At 48.6% G+C, this 16,365-nt stretch overlaps 1 protein-coding gene across 2 annotated transcripts in view; it reads right to left on the bottom strand.

Annotated features, from left to right (window-relative positions):
* Window positions 1–4,199: 4,199 nt before the first annotated feature.
* Window positions 4,200–16,365, bottom strand: part of B4GALT5 (beta-1,4-galactosyltransferase 5) — a 56,147-nt gene continuing 43,981 nt past the window's right edge. Inside the window, exons 5-8 of one of the 2 annotated variants that reach the window (XM_069750818.1) lie at window positions 15,402–15,589; window positions 15,178–15,300; window positions 14,828–14,929; window positions 4,200–6,458 (exon numbers count right to left, since the gene is read on the bottom strand). In XM_069750818.1, the coding sequence (XP_069606919.1) occupies window positions 6,311–6,458; window positions 14,828–14,929; window positions 15,178–15,300; window positions 15,402–15,589 (561 nt within the window). In that variant the 3' untranslated portion in view covers window positions 4,200–6,310. The remainder of the gene's footprint in view (window positions 6,459–14,827; window positions 14,930–15,177; window positions 15,301–15,401; window positions 15,590–16,365) is intronic. The other variant, XM_069750819.1, reaches the window with a different exon arrangement.

The following is a 16,365-nucleotide window of genomic DNA, read 5'->3' as shown; positions in this document are numbered from 1 at the left end:
ACTGTATGTAAACCATGTCTCATATCATGTCGGGTTTGGGAAGGAGATAGCAAAAGCCGGCAATTGAATTACCGGCTTTTCTGCTACCTAGCGCTGTATAAAATATAAATTTATGTATATCTATGTGTCTCACTGATATATATATATACTAGCTATTGAACCCGTTCTACGCCCGGGTGGCGAGCATTTATATTGGTATATGGTCTCCATCCTGGTATGTGCTGCTCCATCCTGTGTCCCCATCCTGTCATGTGCTGCACCCATCCTTCGTCCCCATCCTGTCATGTGCTGCACCCATCCTGCGTCCCCATCCTGTCATGTGCTGCTCCATCCTGCGTCCCCATCCTGTCATGTGCTGCACCCATCCTGCGTCCCCATCCTGTCATGTGCTGCACCCATCCTGCGTCCCCATCCTGTCATGTGCTGCACCCATCCTGCGCCCCCATCCTGTCATGTGCTGCACCCATCCTGCGTCCCCATCCTGTCATGTGCTGCACCCATCCTGCGTCCCAATCCTGTCATGTGCTGCACCCATCCTGCGCCCCCATCCTGTCATGTGCTGCACCCATCATGCGTCCCCATCATGGTATGTGCTGCACCCATCCTGCGTCACCATCCTGTCATGTGCTGCACCCAACCTGTGTCCCCATCCTGTCATGTGCTGCACCCATCCTGCGTCCCCATCCTGTCATGTGCGGCACCCATCCTGCGCCCCCATACTGTCATGTGCTGCACCCATCCTGCGCCCCATCCTGTCATGTGCTGCACCCATCCTGCGTCCCCATCCTGGTATGTGCTGCACCCATCCTGCGTCCCCATCCTGTCATGTGCTGCACCCATCCTGCGTCCCCATCCTGGTATGTGCTGCACCCATCCTGCGTCCCCATCCTGCATCCCCATCCTGTCATGTGCTGCACCCATCCTGCGTCCCCATCATGGTATGTGCTGCACCCATCCTGCGTCCCCATCCTGTCATGTGCTGCACCCATCCTGCGTCCCCATCCTGTCATGTGCTACACCCATCCTGCGCCCCCATCCTGTCATGTGCTGCACCCATCCTGCGTCCCCATCCTGTCATGTGCTGCACCCATCCTGCGTCCCCATCCTGTCATGTGCTGCACCCATCCTGCGTCCCCATCCTGGTATGTGCTGCACCCATCCTGCGTCCCCATCCTGTCATGTGCTGCACCCATCCTGCGTCCCCATCCTGGTATGTGCTGCACCCATCCTGCGTCCCCATCCTGTCATGTGCTGCACCCATCCTGCGTCCCCATCCTGTCATGTGCTGCACCTATCCTGCGTCTCCATCCTGGTATGTGCTGCACCCATCCTGCGTCCCCATCCTGGTATGTGCTGCACCCATCCTGCGTCCCCATCCTGTCATGTGCTGCACCCATCCTGCGTCCCCATCCTGTCATGTGCTGCACCTATCCTGCGTCCCCATCCTGGTATGTGCTGCACCCATCCTGCGTCCCCATCCTGTCATGTGCTGCACCCATCCTGCGTCCCCATCCTGGTATGTGCTGCACCCATCCTGCGTCCCCATCCTGCGTCCCCATCCTGGTATGTGCTGCAATCATCCTGCGTCCCCATCCTGCGTCCCCATCCTGGTATGTGCTGCAACCATCCTGCGTCCCCATCCTGATATGTGCTGCAACCATCCTGCGTCCCCATCCTGTCATGTGCTGCACCCATCCTGCGTCCCCATCCTGGTATGTGCTGCACCCATCCTGCGTCCCCATCCTGGTATGTGCTGCAATCATCCTGCGCCCCCATCCTGTCATGTGCTGCACCCATCCTGCGTCCCCATCCTGCGTCCCCATCCTGGTATGTGCTGCAATCATCCTGCGTCCCCATCCTGCGTCCCCATCCTGTCATGTGCTGCACCCATCCTGCGTCCCCATCCTGTCATGTGCTACACCCATCCTGCGCCCCCATCCTGTCATGTGCTGCACCCATCCTGCGTCCCCATCCTGTCATGTGCTGCACCCATCCTGCGTCCCCATCCTGTCATGTGCTGCACCCATCCTGCGTCCCCATCCTGGTATGTGCTGCACCCATCCTGCGTCCCCATCCTGTCATGTGCTGCACCCATCCTGCGTCCCCATCCTGGTATGTGCTGCACCCATCCTGCGTCCCCATCCTGTCATGTGCTGCACCCATCCTGCGTCCCCATCCTGTCATGTGCTGCACCTATCCTGCGTCTCCATCCTGGTATGTGCTGCACCCATCCTGCGTCCCCATCCTGGTATGTGCTGCACCCATCCTGCGTCCCCATCCTGTCATGTGCTGCACCCATCCTGCGTCCCCATCCTGTCATGTGCTGCACCTATCCTGCGTCCCCATCCTGGTATGTGCTGCACCCATCCTGCGTCCCCATCCTGTCATGTGCTGCACCCATCCTGCGTCCCCATCCTGGTATGTGCTGCACCCATCCTGCGTCCCCATCCTGCGTCCCCATCCTGGTATGTGCTGCAATCATCCTGCGTCCCCATCCTGCGTCCCCATCCTGGTATGTGCTGCAACCATCCTGCGTCCCCAACCATGATATGTGCTGCAACCATCCTGCGTCCCCATCCTGTCATGTGCTGCACCCATCCTGCGTCCCCATCCTGGTATGTGCTGCACCCATCCTGCGTCCCCATCCTGGTATGTGCTGCAATCATCCTGCGCCCCCATCCTGTCATGTGCTGCACCCATCCTGCGTCCCCATCCTGCGTCCCCATCCTGGTATGTGCTGCAATCATCCTGCGTCCCCATCCTGCGTCCCCATCCTGTCATGTGCTGCACCCATCCGGGGGCCTGAGCAGGCGGGGACACCGGCGCACTGTGGGGGTCAGGTGCCGGTATCGCCGCCAGCTCAGGCCCCCCAGCACTTCCTATACTCACCTGTCTGTCCCGTTCCAGCGCTGCGCGCCGCCATCTTCCCGGTCTCCTGGCTGTGACTGTTCAGTCAGAGGGCGGTGCCGGCGCGCATTAAGCGCGTCATCGCGCCCTCTGAACTGAAGGTCACAGGCCGAAGACCAGGAAGATGGCGGCGCTCAGCGGTGGAACGGAGGACAGGTGAATATGGCCGATACTCACCCTCCTGGCGGTCCCTGCTTCTCTGTTGGAGATCGCGGTGTGCGTTCAGTGTGAACGCATACCGCGATCTCCCGGGAGCGTCACTCTGTGAGGCCCAGACTGTGCCGGCGCTTGCGCATGCGCAGTCTATAAAGGCTTCGGACAGAGTGACGCTCCCAGCGTTATATTATAGATATATATAATATATATATATCTCCCTATACTATGTGTAGACATTAATTTTATCTGTTCTATTCTAACCTGTCAGTGTGATTTTACTGTACACCGCACTGAATTGCCGGCTTTTCTCTAGGACACCGCTGCGTATTTCCCGCAAGTCACACTGATGGTCCGTGTGTAATCCGTATTTTTCTCGCCCCCATAGACTTTCATTGGCGGATTTTTTGCACAATACGTTGACAAACGCAGCATGCTGCGATTTTCTACGCCCGTAAAATACAGCTGAGAAATATACGGCAGATAGGAGCTGCCCCATAGAGAATCATTGGTCCTTGTGCAATGCGTAGTTATTGCGCCTCTCATACGTCTGTAAAACACGCTAGTGTGACCCTCGCCTTACTCTGCAGAGGAGGAAACAGTAGACAAGCGAGGGGCTGCAGAAGACAAGGCAAGTGTACCTTGCCTTCCTTTTCCTCTTCACTACTGCACATGCCTGTATTATCTGATCATCCGATAACCTGCAATTGAAGGGCACAGAACTTTCCACATTCCTGTAGCTGTGATATCTCGTTCTGTGTGTAACATATAAAGGCTGACATTTACAGACTGGATGTTTATCTCGCAGATCGAGTGATCACATGTCATAAGATAAGGCTGTGCAACGAGCAAAGGAAACTGAATAGAAATACTTCAAACTTTGGACTTGCTTGGACTTTTGACTTGGTTTAATGTCCTTCAAATCTTAGATATAGCATATATAAAGAGAATACCAGCGGCCATAAAGCAGGGAAGCTGCCCATAAAAAAATATCTGCAGCTACAAGGCTGAGAACCCAATCATACAAAATGGAGCAGCGGTGGCATCCCATGAGTTCACTGTATACTAGCCTCTTTTTGGGGGGCGCTGTGGACCCATCTTGAAGTTACAACAGAGAAAGTGCACATCTTAACATAAATGGTTTTGTCAATGAGAATTTTACTGAAAAACAAATTCATAAATTAATTCATATAAAAATGTAGAAATAATAAGAACATAGTAACATAGTAACATAGTTAGTAAGGCCGAAAAAAGACATTTGTCCATCCAGTTCAGCCTATATTCCATCATAATAAATCCCCAGATCTACGTCCTTCTACAGAACCTAATAATTGTATGATACAATATTGTTCTGCTCCAGGAAGACATCCAGGCCTCTCTTGAACCCCTCGACTGAGTTCGCCATCACCACCTCCTCAGGCAAGCAATTCCAGATTCTCACTGCCCTAACAGTAAAGAATCCTCTTCTATGTTGGTGGAAAAACATTTTACATTTCAGTGCAAGTCCTCCCCAACATTTGTCTATAAATGCAAATGTTTGGGGCACAATATAAGTATGTCTAGAAGATCATATATGGCTTGTTCAAGCATCAGTGACTCTCCATGAACCTGGAGACTAACTGCATATTCCCCCTCATTGGTCTGTGATGATATTGTGTAATGTAGACACCGCAGAATCTTCCATTATCTCGTATTTCACACAAAGTCATAAACACCACAAAATGTAGATGAATCAATGGTGGGAGTCACTCCAACAAAGTCGCAGCAAAACAAACCTTATGATCCCAGGGCACTGCAGCAAAAGAATCACCCAAATTCTACTACATCCAAAACCTTGCTGGGTCCCCACTAATGCCCTGCTGATCCCCGCATCTACCCCAAATGTCCTGCTAATCCCTGCATCAGACACTTATGTCTTGGTGATCTCCAGATCCAACCTCTATGCACTGCTGGTCTCTACATTTCCCCTACAATCCTGATGATCCCTACATTCACCGTGAAGTACTGCTGATGCCTTCTATCACCCTCTATGTACTGCTGTTCTCTGTGTCTCCCGCCAATGTCCTGATAAACATTGCTTGCACCCCCATTGACCTGCTATTCTCAGCAATCACCGGTAACTGCCAATTACTTTCACCTCGATATCCTCCTAATCCATGTTTCCACCCCATAATGACTGTGTCTATCACCAATGTACTACTAGACCCAGCCGTCACTTCCTACTTTCCAGCTGAGAACTGCCTTCACCTCCAATATCCTGAAGATCCCCGAGTCCACCCCAACATCCTGCAGATCCCGAGTCTGCCAAAATTACCTGCAAATCCCCCTTTCTTCTCTTGCAGTATCGTCACAGAATTATCATTAAACCTATTACCTAAGCATACAATCTTCCCAGCCAGATTCAGGGCGGAAGCCGTTCCATTCATTTTGACTAGTGAAGATGGGGTTGTCCCGCTCCTGCCAGGAGGATCATTTACCCACAAAAAAAATAAAATAAATCCAGTAATAATCTTGTATTTCCCATACATCAGTGCTTCACAACTATGACAGAGGACATGTACTCCTATGAGTAAGGGTCCTGTCCAGCCATATTGTCATGTAGAGGGCTCAACGGAAGCTCACTCTATGTGCGTGGTGTTCAGAGCTTCCACAATAAAACAGGCATATATAAAAAATCATGACCTCATACCCTGCATGATGACATCACAGCCCCCTCATCATGTGACTGAATATAAAGTATCAGCGCCTCTTAACAAACAAGCATAAATGAGGGAATTATTTGGCATTGCACAATTTGGGTAAGGTACAAATGAGGCCCTGATGGTTGACAGTCTCATGGAGAAGCCAAACCTTATGATTGGGAATGAATGGAAAGGAGGACTGGGGTCAGAGCCACCATCACACTATAGAACAGACAGCACTGGGGGGAAGAAGTACATGGTTGTCACCATCCAGCCAGCAGTAGTGAAATACACCAATGTATACAATGTAGAAAGAGAAGACATTAATCAGCTAGGACTGATTATCATGATGTTCCTCCTCAGTCCCAGGCACCCTCACAACTCAAAAAATGAATGTGGACCCCCTAATACTGAAAACTGTCACCGAACATAGGGAAAAAAAGCAGCGTGATGTCTGTGTAAACAGTGGGGATGGGGGGGGATTGTCCATGTTCTGGGATTTTATACTCGCCCTCATCATGTCGGCACAGCCTGCAGTGATGGAGGAGACACTGTTTTCAAGGCTGCATTCAGTAATCGCTCACCATGGCCAGCTCAGGGCTCAGATCTACGGTGATGTTCTTGTACAAGGCGTCATACGTGATATTTGGGTAGTAGTTCAGGTTATTGAGGCCGTCCATTTTCTGACGTTCTTTGGATCTTCTCAGCAGTCCATACCTGAGAAGAGACACATGTAACCGTCATGGAAGATGAAAACAATGGGTCCTTTAATCTTCCATTCTCTGGCTGCACCGCTGCTTTAGGGACCAGGGGGCGACTATAATGGACCGGTTAGGGTAAAGTATACAGCCTAGCGTTTATTGCCTCTTTTGTCAAATACCTCTTTTTTGATCTATCATGTCATTTGATGTATGTATGAGCACTATCTAGGGCAATTTAACAGATAGATTTGAAATCAGTGTATATGTGTATATCTTGACCACATTACTTGTTTGAAAGTGCCAGAATATGCAAACTAGCTGTACCATAGGAACGTTGTGTTATCAAGCAAGCGCTCTTTGCCCAACACCCATATATGGGGTGGTCAAACAATAGATCTAACAAGAGCCCCCACGAGGATTCCGTTAATTTGCAATAGAATTTCTCTTGTTTAAGATATATGCAGCATTTATACTATGTAATCATCTTGGTGCAAATGAATATTTATGGGCAGATAAATTGTATCTAAATATGGAAGTTTGGCTTTATCTACTCGTTGGAGTAGTTTTTTAGATGTTTTTAACTGTGTGTAGTACTTTTCGTGTACAAATAAAATTTGATATTTTTTGAAATTATCGATTTGTGGAGTTCCAACCGTTTTTTGCATGTACTCTTCGTTCTTCTTTATGGAAGATGAAAACAATGGACACAACCGTGAGTTGCACTTTAGTCTCTACTGTACAGTATATATGGGAACTGGTGCTGACTAGTCTGTAGAGGAACAGTCTAAAGTCTAAGACAATAAATTCTTTATACATGAGAGGCACAGATGGAGTGGGATTGTGTGCACAACTTAAACTGTTGAATATATAAAATTACAAAATTTGTATGGTAAGAACTGGCGTGTTAGATGATGCCTTTAAAGGGACTCTGTGACCTGAATTTGGAGGGAACAATTTTCAGCCATAGGGGCGGGGTTTTCGGGTGTTTGATTCACAAGATTGCCTTGTGCAGGCATGTACTACAGAGGACAGAGAATGAACTTCAATCCAATATTGCAGCCAGCATGCAGCCAGCGGGTAAGGAAAGGGTGAATCAAACACCCGAAAACCCCGCCCCTATGGCTGAAAATTGTTCCCTCCAAATTCAGGTGTCAGAGTCCCTTTAACCAACAGCATTCCTCCCAACCTAACCGTACAAATCCACACTCACCTCACATGTATGTGTTTACTATTGGAAAGCATGACTAAGCCTATCGAGGGCTTACCTTCCATGAGAGCAAAATTATTGCTTGAAAATCTTTGGCAAACCCGACTCTAATGTGTATTGTCTCTGAAACCTGTAGAAGACAGGTAGATTTCCTGGCCAAGCAAAAGTGCTGTTAAAATGATAGTTGATTGATTTTCAATTGACAACCTACACTGGTTTAAAGGGTCAATATACACTGTATGGCGATGATAGTTGATATGTTGCATAATTTCAGAAAAATACACTATATGGAGAAAAGTATTGGGACACACATTTTAATAATTGGATTCAGGCTCTTCATTCAGACTCCGTTCAGGTCGGACCCTGTAAAATTTGGCGAACGTGTGGATGGAGGACCAGGTTGCCGCTTTGCAGGAGGCGCTCTGTTCTTGACCCAGTATGTCCCCAAAATTGCTGTCCGGATCCAGTGAGCAATCGTAGCCTTGGAGTCTGGAAGGCCTCTATGTGCACCCTCAGGTATGACAAAGAGGGAGTCTGTCTTCAGAAAGGGGGCGGTCCTAGCCAGATAGACCCGTATCGCCCTGACCAGGTCTAACCTATTCAGGGAATTCTCCAGAGCATCAGTGGGAGCCGGGCAAAAGAAATGGAGGATAATATCCTCATTTGGGTGAAAGGCGAACACCACCTTGGAGAACCAGGAAAAGGGGATGACAGGAAAGTGCCTCCAACTCCGAGATGCGAATAATATAGGTGTTGGCCACAAGAAACACCACCTTCCAAGACAGGAGAGAGAAACTTCTCGAAGAGGTTCAAAAGAAGAACTCCTAAGGGCCTCCAGGACTAAATTGAGGTCCCAAGGGTCCACAGGTAACCAGTATGGGGGCGCGGCATGCCCTACCCCCTGGAGAAAAGTTCTGACCTGAGAACGGGAGGATAAGTTCTTCCGAAAAAGAATGGTAAGCTCTGATACCTGGCCCTTTAGCGAACTAGAAGCAAGGCCAGCGTCAAGTCCCGCCTGAAGAAAAGCCAGAATAGAAGGGAGAGCAAAGGACATAGGCGCAATGTGATTAGACTCATAACAGCGGAAATAGGCTTTCCAGGTCCGATAGACCCGAGACGACGACGGCTTCCTAGCTGGATCTTGGTTTGAATCACCTGATCTGAAAAGCCGGACGCTCTTAGAACCGTGGTTTCAACAGCCATGCTGTTAAATCGAGTGAGAATTCTGGTGGGAGATCGAGCCTCCAGGAGGCGTCCGTGAAAAGATTGACGACCTATGCGAACCAAGACCTCCTGGGCCAATCCAGTGCTATTAGAATGACCGACACCGCTTCCGACTTGATCCTTTTCAACAGCCTGGGAAGTAGGGGGAGAGAACAGATAGGGAAGGGTAAACTGTGACCAGGGTAACACCAGAGCGTCGGCGCCCACTGCGAGAGAATCGTGGTACCTGGAAACGAACTGTGAACCCTTCCTGTTTAGCCGGGACGCCATGAGGTCTACATCGGGAGTGCCCCATTGAAGTCAAATTTGATGGAAGACTTCCTGATGAAGGGATCACTCACCCGCTGCAAGACCCTCGTGGCTGAGAAAGTCGACGGCCCAGTTGTCCATGCCAGGGATATGCACTGCAGACATCGCTGGAAGTCTCACCTCTACCCAGAGGAGTATCTTGGATAACTCAGCCATCGCCAAAGAACTCAGAGTTCCTCCCTGGTGATTGACATATGCCACTGTCGTGGCATTGTCTGTCTGAAATCAAATTGGCAGGTCCCTGAGAAACCTCTCCTAGTGATGGAGGGACAGAAGAATGGCCCTTATCTCGAGAATGTTGATCGTAAGGGAGGATTCCTCCACCGACCAATGTCCCTGATGTCAGGTTGCAAAAGACTGCACCCCAGCCGAGAAGGAAAGAATGACTCTGGAAGATGAGCGGGGATGGCAGCCACCAATTGAGAGACTTCTTGACTAGGGAGATCCAAACCGTATGGTCCAGAGAGAGAACAGACTTGTTCCACTGTGATAGGATAGCCTGCTGAAGCTGTCTGGAGTGAAATTGAGCAAAAGGAATCGCTTCCGACGCTGTCAACATCCTTCCCAGGACTGCCATGGCAAAGCGGAAAGAAGGAGGCCGAGGACCCTGCAAAGAGCGAAATCCCTGGTGAAGGGTTGCCCTTCTCTCCTTGGGAAGGAAAACCCTTGCCTGACGGGTTTTGAACAGCATGCCTAGCAAAATGAGGCATTGAGTCATGACAAGGCAAGACTTTTCTCTGTTGATTAGCCAATCAAGTCGAGACAGTTTCGAGAACGATGGACAGACTTTCCTAGGCCTGGTAAAAGGATTATAATGTCGTCGAGGTACGGGATGAGCACTAGACCTTTGATTCACAGAATGGCTATTACTGCTGCCATGATCTTTGTGAAGACCCTGGGAGCGGTTGCGAGCCCGAACGGCAGGGCGACAAACTGAAAATGGTCCACCCGCACCACAAAACACAGGAATCTCTGATGCACTGAGAAAATAGGGACATGCAGATAGGTGTCTTAGATGTCTATGGAGCACAGGAATTCCTGCAACTCCATGGAAGCAATTACTGAACCAAGGGACTCCATCCCGAAATGTCGCAGATTGACCCTTTTGTTAAGTAATTTTGATCCAGGATGTGTCGGACCATGCCATCCTTCTTTGGCATGATAAATAGGTTAGAATAAAACCCTGTGAAAAGTTCCTGGGGTCGGACGGGAACGATGACTGAACTTAGAAGGGAGGCAATGGAAGCAAAGAACCCCAGAACCAGAGAAGCATCTCTTGGAGGACGGTATTCGAAGAATCTATCTTGGGGCCGTAAAACGAAATCTATATTGTGTCCTGAAGACACAACCTCAGTGACCCATGTGTCCTCCACCGAGGCGAGCCAGACGTCCCTGAAAAAACGGAGGCGGCCACCAAGCCTGGGAGATTCCCTGGGATCTGGAGAAGAGTCATGCAGAGGAAACTCTGCCAGGTCTAGTCCTAGTGGATCTATCCTGCGCGTTACGGGAATGCCAGGAGGGGGTGGGTTTAAAGGAAGCCCTTTTCCTATCCTGGCAAGCCTGTGGCCTCTCTTGGCAAGAGAAATCCTCTGTCGAAGAGAAAGGGCCGAAAGGACCGAAACTTACGCTTCAAAGGAGGACAACGAGGTTTGGCCTGAGCGAAGGAGATGGCTCGTCCCTCCGGTGGCCTCCTTAATAATTTGGTCCAGCTTGGAGCCAAATAGACGGAAACAATGGAAATGCAAGTTGGTAAGAGACTTTTTTGAAGATAACTCCGCCTACAACGCCTTAAGCCAAATGGTCTGTTAGATGGCCACTATATTGCTGGACGCTTGGGCAGCACAAGAAGCAGCTTCCAGGGAGGCGGATACCATGTACTTTCCTGCATGAGAAATCTGGACCGTGAGGTTTACCAATTCCTCCGGTCGGGCTCCAGAAAGAATGCCCTTACGTAGCTGCTTAGCCCATGCTGCTGTAGACTTTGACATCCAGGTGGCAAAGACAGGGCACAATGTAAAAGCGGCCGCTTCAAAGGCTGACTTTGCAAAGGACTCTATGAGCCTGTCATGAGGGATGCTCCATCCGTAAGAGGGAGGGCCGTGTTGGTGGACAGTCTGGAAACTGGAGGGTTCACAGTTGGAGAAGTGGTCCAATTGGCAGTGAGCTCAGAGGCGAAGGGATATAGGATGCCGAGGCACTTCCCTCTTTGGAAGCGTCTGGTCGGGTTTTCCTGTTCCCGGGAAAGTACAAATTCCCTATGAGTAGCAAAAGACCTTAGGAGCTGGTCTCGACCATCTAAATGAAACCGCCTGTTCTGCGGGTTCCATAGTGGCATCCTTAATGTTAATGGTCTGGTTGGCTGCCACAATGAGGCTCTGAACCATGTCTCTCATATTAGAAGCCTGGTCAGAATCCAGGTCTGAATCATCCTCGAACAGTACATCCGAAACCTCGGCAGGTGAATCAGAAGAGGAGGATTGGAAAGAAGCTGTCCGCCGGGAGAGGCCAGGGGGAGAGAGGGAGCGGGAGGAGGACCTAGAACAACACTTCTGCCTAGATCTCTTATGGCCCATGTTGGTAGGCACACCCGGTGAGTCCCGGTGAGTCCTGCGATCCATTAGCAATGGCGGAGGGGAGGACAGGCAATCTGTCAAGAACAGACACCAGGGTCTGCGACACCTTGGTGAACTCTGCCCCAGATTGAGACAGAGAGGTAGCCCACACTGGGATAGGGGCACCACTCGCTCCTGGGGCAGCAGAGGACTCCTCGGTAGCAGGTGCAGGGGGGTTGCTGCAGTCCTGACAGAGGAATGAGAACTGACCTGAAGAGAGTGTGCATTTACATGAAGAACAAAGTGCCTGACAATAGCAGAGGAGGAAGAAGAAGAAGCAGCAGGATGGCGAGAGCGCTCTCCCTTAGGATTATGCATGATAGAAAGCAAACCCACTAACTAATGCCAGAAGGTTATGGGACAGAAAGATACAGCTCTTGCAAAAATTAAGAGACCACCACATCAAAACCCTGTCATGGGCAGCCCGATCTCCAGACCTTAACCCCACTGAAAACCACTGGAATGTAATCAAGAGGATGATGGATAGTCACAAGCCGTCAAACAAAGAAGAACTGCTTACATTTTTGCGCCAGGAGCAGTGTGACTGGTGGAAAGCATGCCAAGGCGCATGAAAGCTGTGATTAAAAATCATGGTTATTCCACAAAATATTGATTTCTGAACTCTACCTGAGTTAAAACATCAGTATTGTTGTTTCTAAATGATTATGTACTTGTTTTCTTTGCATTATTTGAGGTCTGAAAACACTTGTTTTTTTTTTTTTTGTAATTTTGACCATTTCTCCTTTTCAGAAAAAAAAACAGCATTTGTTGCTTTGAAATTCGGAGACATGCTGTCAGTAGTTTATAGAATAAAAGAAAAATTTACATTTTACTCAAATATATACCTATAAAGAGAAACTGAACATTTTGCAGTGGTCTCTTAATTTTTGCCAGAGCTGTATATGCTGAGGAGAATGTCAGTGTGCAGAGTAGAGCTTACTCACAGGAAGATGCAGGTCCTGAAGTCTGCTACCAGGCTGTAGAAGAGCTCCAGGAGACAAGCAGTGCTGCAGGGCAATTGCAGGATTAGATGCAGAGTTCCCTGCAGAGAGATGCCACCTTTTGGGTCCAGATGCCGGCAAATGGCAACCGCAGGGAGGAAGAGGAGGCCCAAAGAGAGAAAGCGAGTGCAGATTCCGCACTACTGAGTGGAGAGGAGGGGGCGTTTGCAGAAAAGCCCACTAAATGAGGCTCTAAGGGGGATGAGAAAACAGCTGGAATTGAGATGAGGGTGCGTGACAGCGATGGGCGGAAGAAAAAGCTTGCACGATAATGCCAGGAAGAGAGGGCGGTGCTAATCACTGGAAACAGGAAGAGGAGACGTACCAGTGATGGGCGGGAGAAAACCCACCCAAAGTTGCCAAGAGAAGGGGGTGCAGCTACTGCCGAGACTAGGCCGCGCTGAAGTCAGGGCCTAGCTTTGTGAAAGCAGCCATCAAGACAGGGGAGTGCGGAGGCCCAGAAATTACCTGAAAGGTAACCCTGATCCACAAATCTAGATGGAAATAAAAGGAGAACAGGCCCCATCTAGACCAAAAAGGTCTATACCGATATAAAGCCCTAGGAATAAAACCCTGCCCATACCTCACTACCCCTAGAATAAAAAGAGGGTTTAGCGGGGGCAGGAACACCTTATCCTTCTTTTTCCATCTTTCTCTATCTTGAACCTGTCTTCATTATCTTCATCTACTTTAAAGGTACCTTCACACTCAGCAACTTTGCAAAGAGAATGACAACAATCCGTGACGTTACAGCGTCCTGGATAGCGATCTCGTTGTGTTTGACACGCAGCAGTGATCTGGATCCCGCTGTGCCATCGTTGGTCGGAGCTAGAAGTCCAGAACTTTATTTCGTCGCCAGGTCGGCGTGTATCGTCATGTTTGACATCAAAAGCAACAACGCCAGCAACGAGCATAGGGCCCCTAGATGTGTGTCGGATCGGTACACTCCGGCTGTTTGACATGGAGCTAACAACCAGCGAGAACGAGAAGTGAGTCGCCGTTACGTCACTGGATCGCTCCTGCATTGTTCTGGAGTTGCTGTGTTTGACGTCTCTACAGCGACCTAAACAGCGACGCTCCCGCGATCTAGTTTAGGTCGGCTCGTTGTCTATATCACTGCAGCGTCGCTGAGTGTGACGGTACCTTAACTTCTTCTTTATCTTATTCTTCTCCTCTATCACCTCTGGACCAGACCTGAAGATGAGACATTCATTAGATGTCCGAGCCTCTTGGAAATGTGGGACGTCCATGCCTCCTCAAATCGACAGGCTAGGGTGGGCAAGTGGGTAGGAGACAGGGGCCAGAACAAAAATTTGGATCACCTAAACACTCTTCATGTGTTAGGGGTTGGGGTCCTGCTGGCTAGACGTATAAGGATATGGGGTGGCAGTTCACGCCGTACTAATAGTCTCCACGTAGGAATACAGTGTGACTGTTCACACTATATCTCTCCAGAGGTAAAGGAGAAGATCCATCTAAAAAATGAAAAAAGTGAAACATTACTGGGAAACAACGAAAACTGAGGTAGATATGGGTCTAGTAAAAGACCCCTGTCCACCTCCTACTGACACTAAGCTAAATTGATTAACCTAGTGCCAGTCAGTGGGGTGTACACTGCTGAGAAGGAGCTAATTTTTTTGGTGCATAGTGTCAGCCTCCTAGAAGCAGCAACATACACCCATGGTTTTCTGTGTCCCCTAATGAAGCAATAGAGAAAGTATTTACTGATTACATGAGATGTACTGTACTACCGACAATGATGATTTTAGGACACAGAATAGATTTGTTGAGCCAAATACCAGCTTATCTCTGCCTTGTTCACACCAATGGCCAATGATCAGGTATGAGCCATCTTAAGAATGTTCTTTTGGGCTGATTATTGGCCCATATATAATCTAATGGTGAGCAGAGTTAATACCTTATTAAGGGGCACCCACACACTCATGGCCAGGGAGGGACTGGCAATACGTTCTGAATTAAGTCAGCAAATATCTACATGTCACAAACGTCCAACAAAGCTTAGAGCACTTACCGTCCAAGAAACTGGACTTCACCTCGGTGGTGGTGTGGGATGGACTTGTATTTCCCAATATCTCCTTCTGGTCGTGACACTGTGTACCCTGCATTCTGCACCCTGCGGGTAGATGATTATGGCATCCATTAGTAATACAACACTATGAATTATGCCAATGAAGCTGAGGTTCAGATCAGGGAACATCGTGGTCTGAACTTTAAACGTCAGTTGTTTAAAACTGGCCTAATCCAGAGACCTCAGTTACACTGTTCACCACAAAGAGCAGCAGAGAACAAGAGAAGCTCAGATAAAATGCTGTTTCTCCCAATAAGATGAGGTCTCAGACAATGGACATCCGATTACATTACCTATTCCAGAGATCATCATCTTCCCCTCCCCAACCCCAGAATGCATTAGGGAATCCATTAATGTTACGAAACTGCTCCACTGTAAGACCGCTAACGCCTCCAAAGAATTCACTGTACGGCAGCCTGTGGGAGGGGAGCAGGGAACATGTCAGCATTAAGTCACAGCTCCACCATCTTCTGTGATAAGGTTTTATAGGGCAGTGCGCTACATGATGGTAACTTACAGGTACATGTATTTGTCCAACTTGGCAGCAAAATGTCGTGGCATATTCTGGCAGCCATAGTAATTGCGATCATTCTCGGGAATATGGTCGACATCATGAAATATCAAACAGTCCCATTCGAGGTCCTTCATGGCTTCAAGGAAGCCTATATTAAAAAGCATTGCTCGGTTAAATTGGTGATTCCCAGTCTGCAGAGATAAACATATAAGAAAAGTCATGGTAAATGCGAACGGCTCCGTAACTGTGAGTGATAGCCTGAACCCACTGTACATCCACAGCTGATCACTAAGATTAGTGCTATATCAACACTGAATGTCCAAGATAGGGATGAGACCAAAAATCTATTAGTTACAGACTATCAAAGACAAAAGATTATCCCTATTGAAGACTTTAAAATAAATAATATAACTTATATTAGTACAGTTAATAATTTATAACACCTACATATGGATAAAGAGTATCAATTAACCACTCACACAAGAGTAAAAATCAATACAATTTTATTAAACATTTTTTAAAAACACGTATCATACAAAAAGATGACACATGTATGAGGATCTCGGCAAGGAGGATAAATCAAGTACAAAAAAGTGATAGTGAGTCAAGTGTAATTTAGGGCATAGGTGCTACATCAAATCAACTAGGTCATAAAAAATACTAGCCTAGATCTCCTGATGACAAAAGCAGGCGAAACATGTTGAAGAAGTTATGAGTGTTGTACACTAGCTTTGTTCACCTGATGATACATGCAGGTAAAACACATCGGGGAGGCTATGAGTGTTTTATAATAGCCTCATTCCCCTGATGATGCTGTTAGGGGTCGAGCTCCTGCCTCTGCACAGGGGGAATCTCGGGCCATCTCCGCTGCGGTCTCCCATTCTTCTCCTGCCGCAGTGGAGCCTGCTCAGCGGAGACGTTGATCCCAGCATCTCACTCAGTCTGACTCTGTGCTAAGAATTACTGC

The sequence above is a fragment of the Ranitomeya imitator genome, chromosome 2 (genome assembly GCF_032444005.1).
Source record: "Ranitomeya imitator isolate aRanImi1 chromosome 2, aRanImi1.pri, whole genome shotgun sequence".
Lineage (NCBI taxonomy): Eukaryota > Metazoa > Chordata > Amphibia > Anura > Dendrobatidae > Ranitomeya > Ranitomeya imitator.
This window is presented reverse-complemented; position numbering and strand designations above follow the sequence as displayed.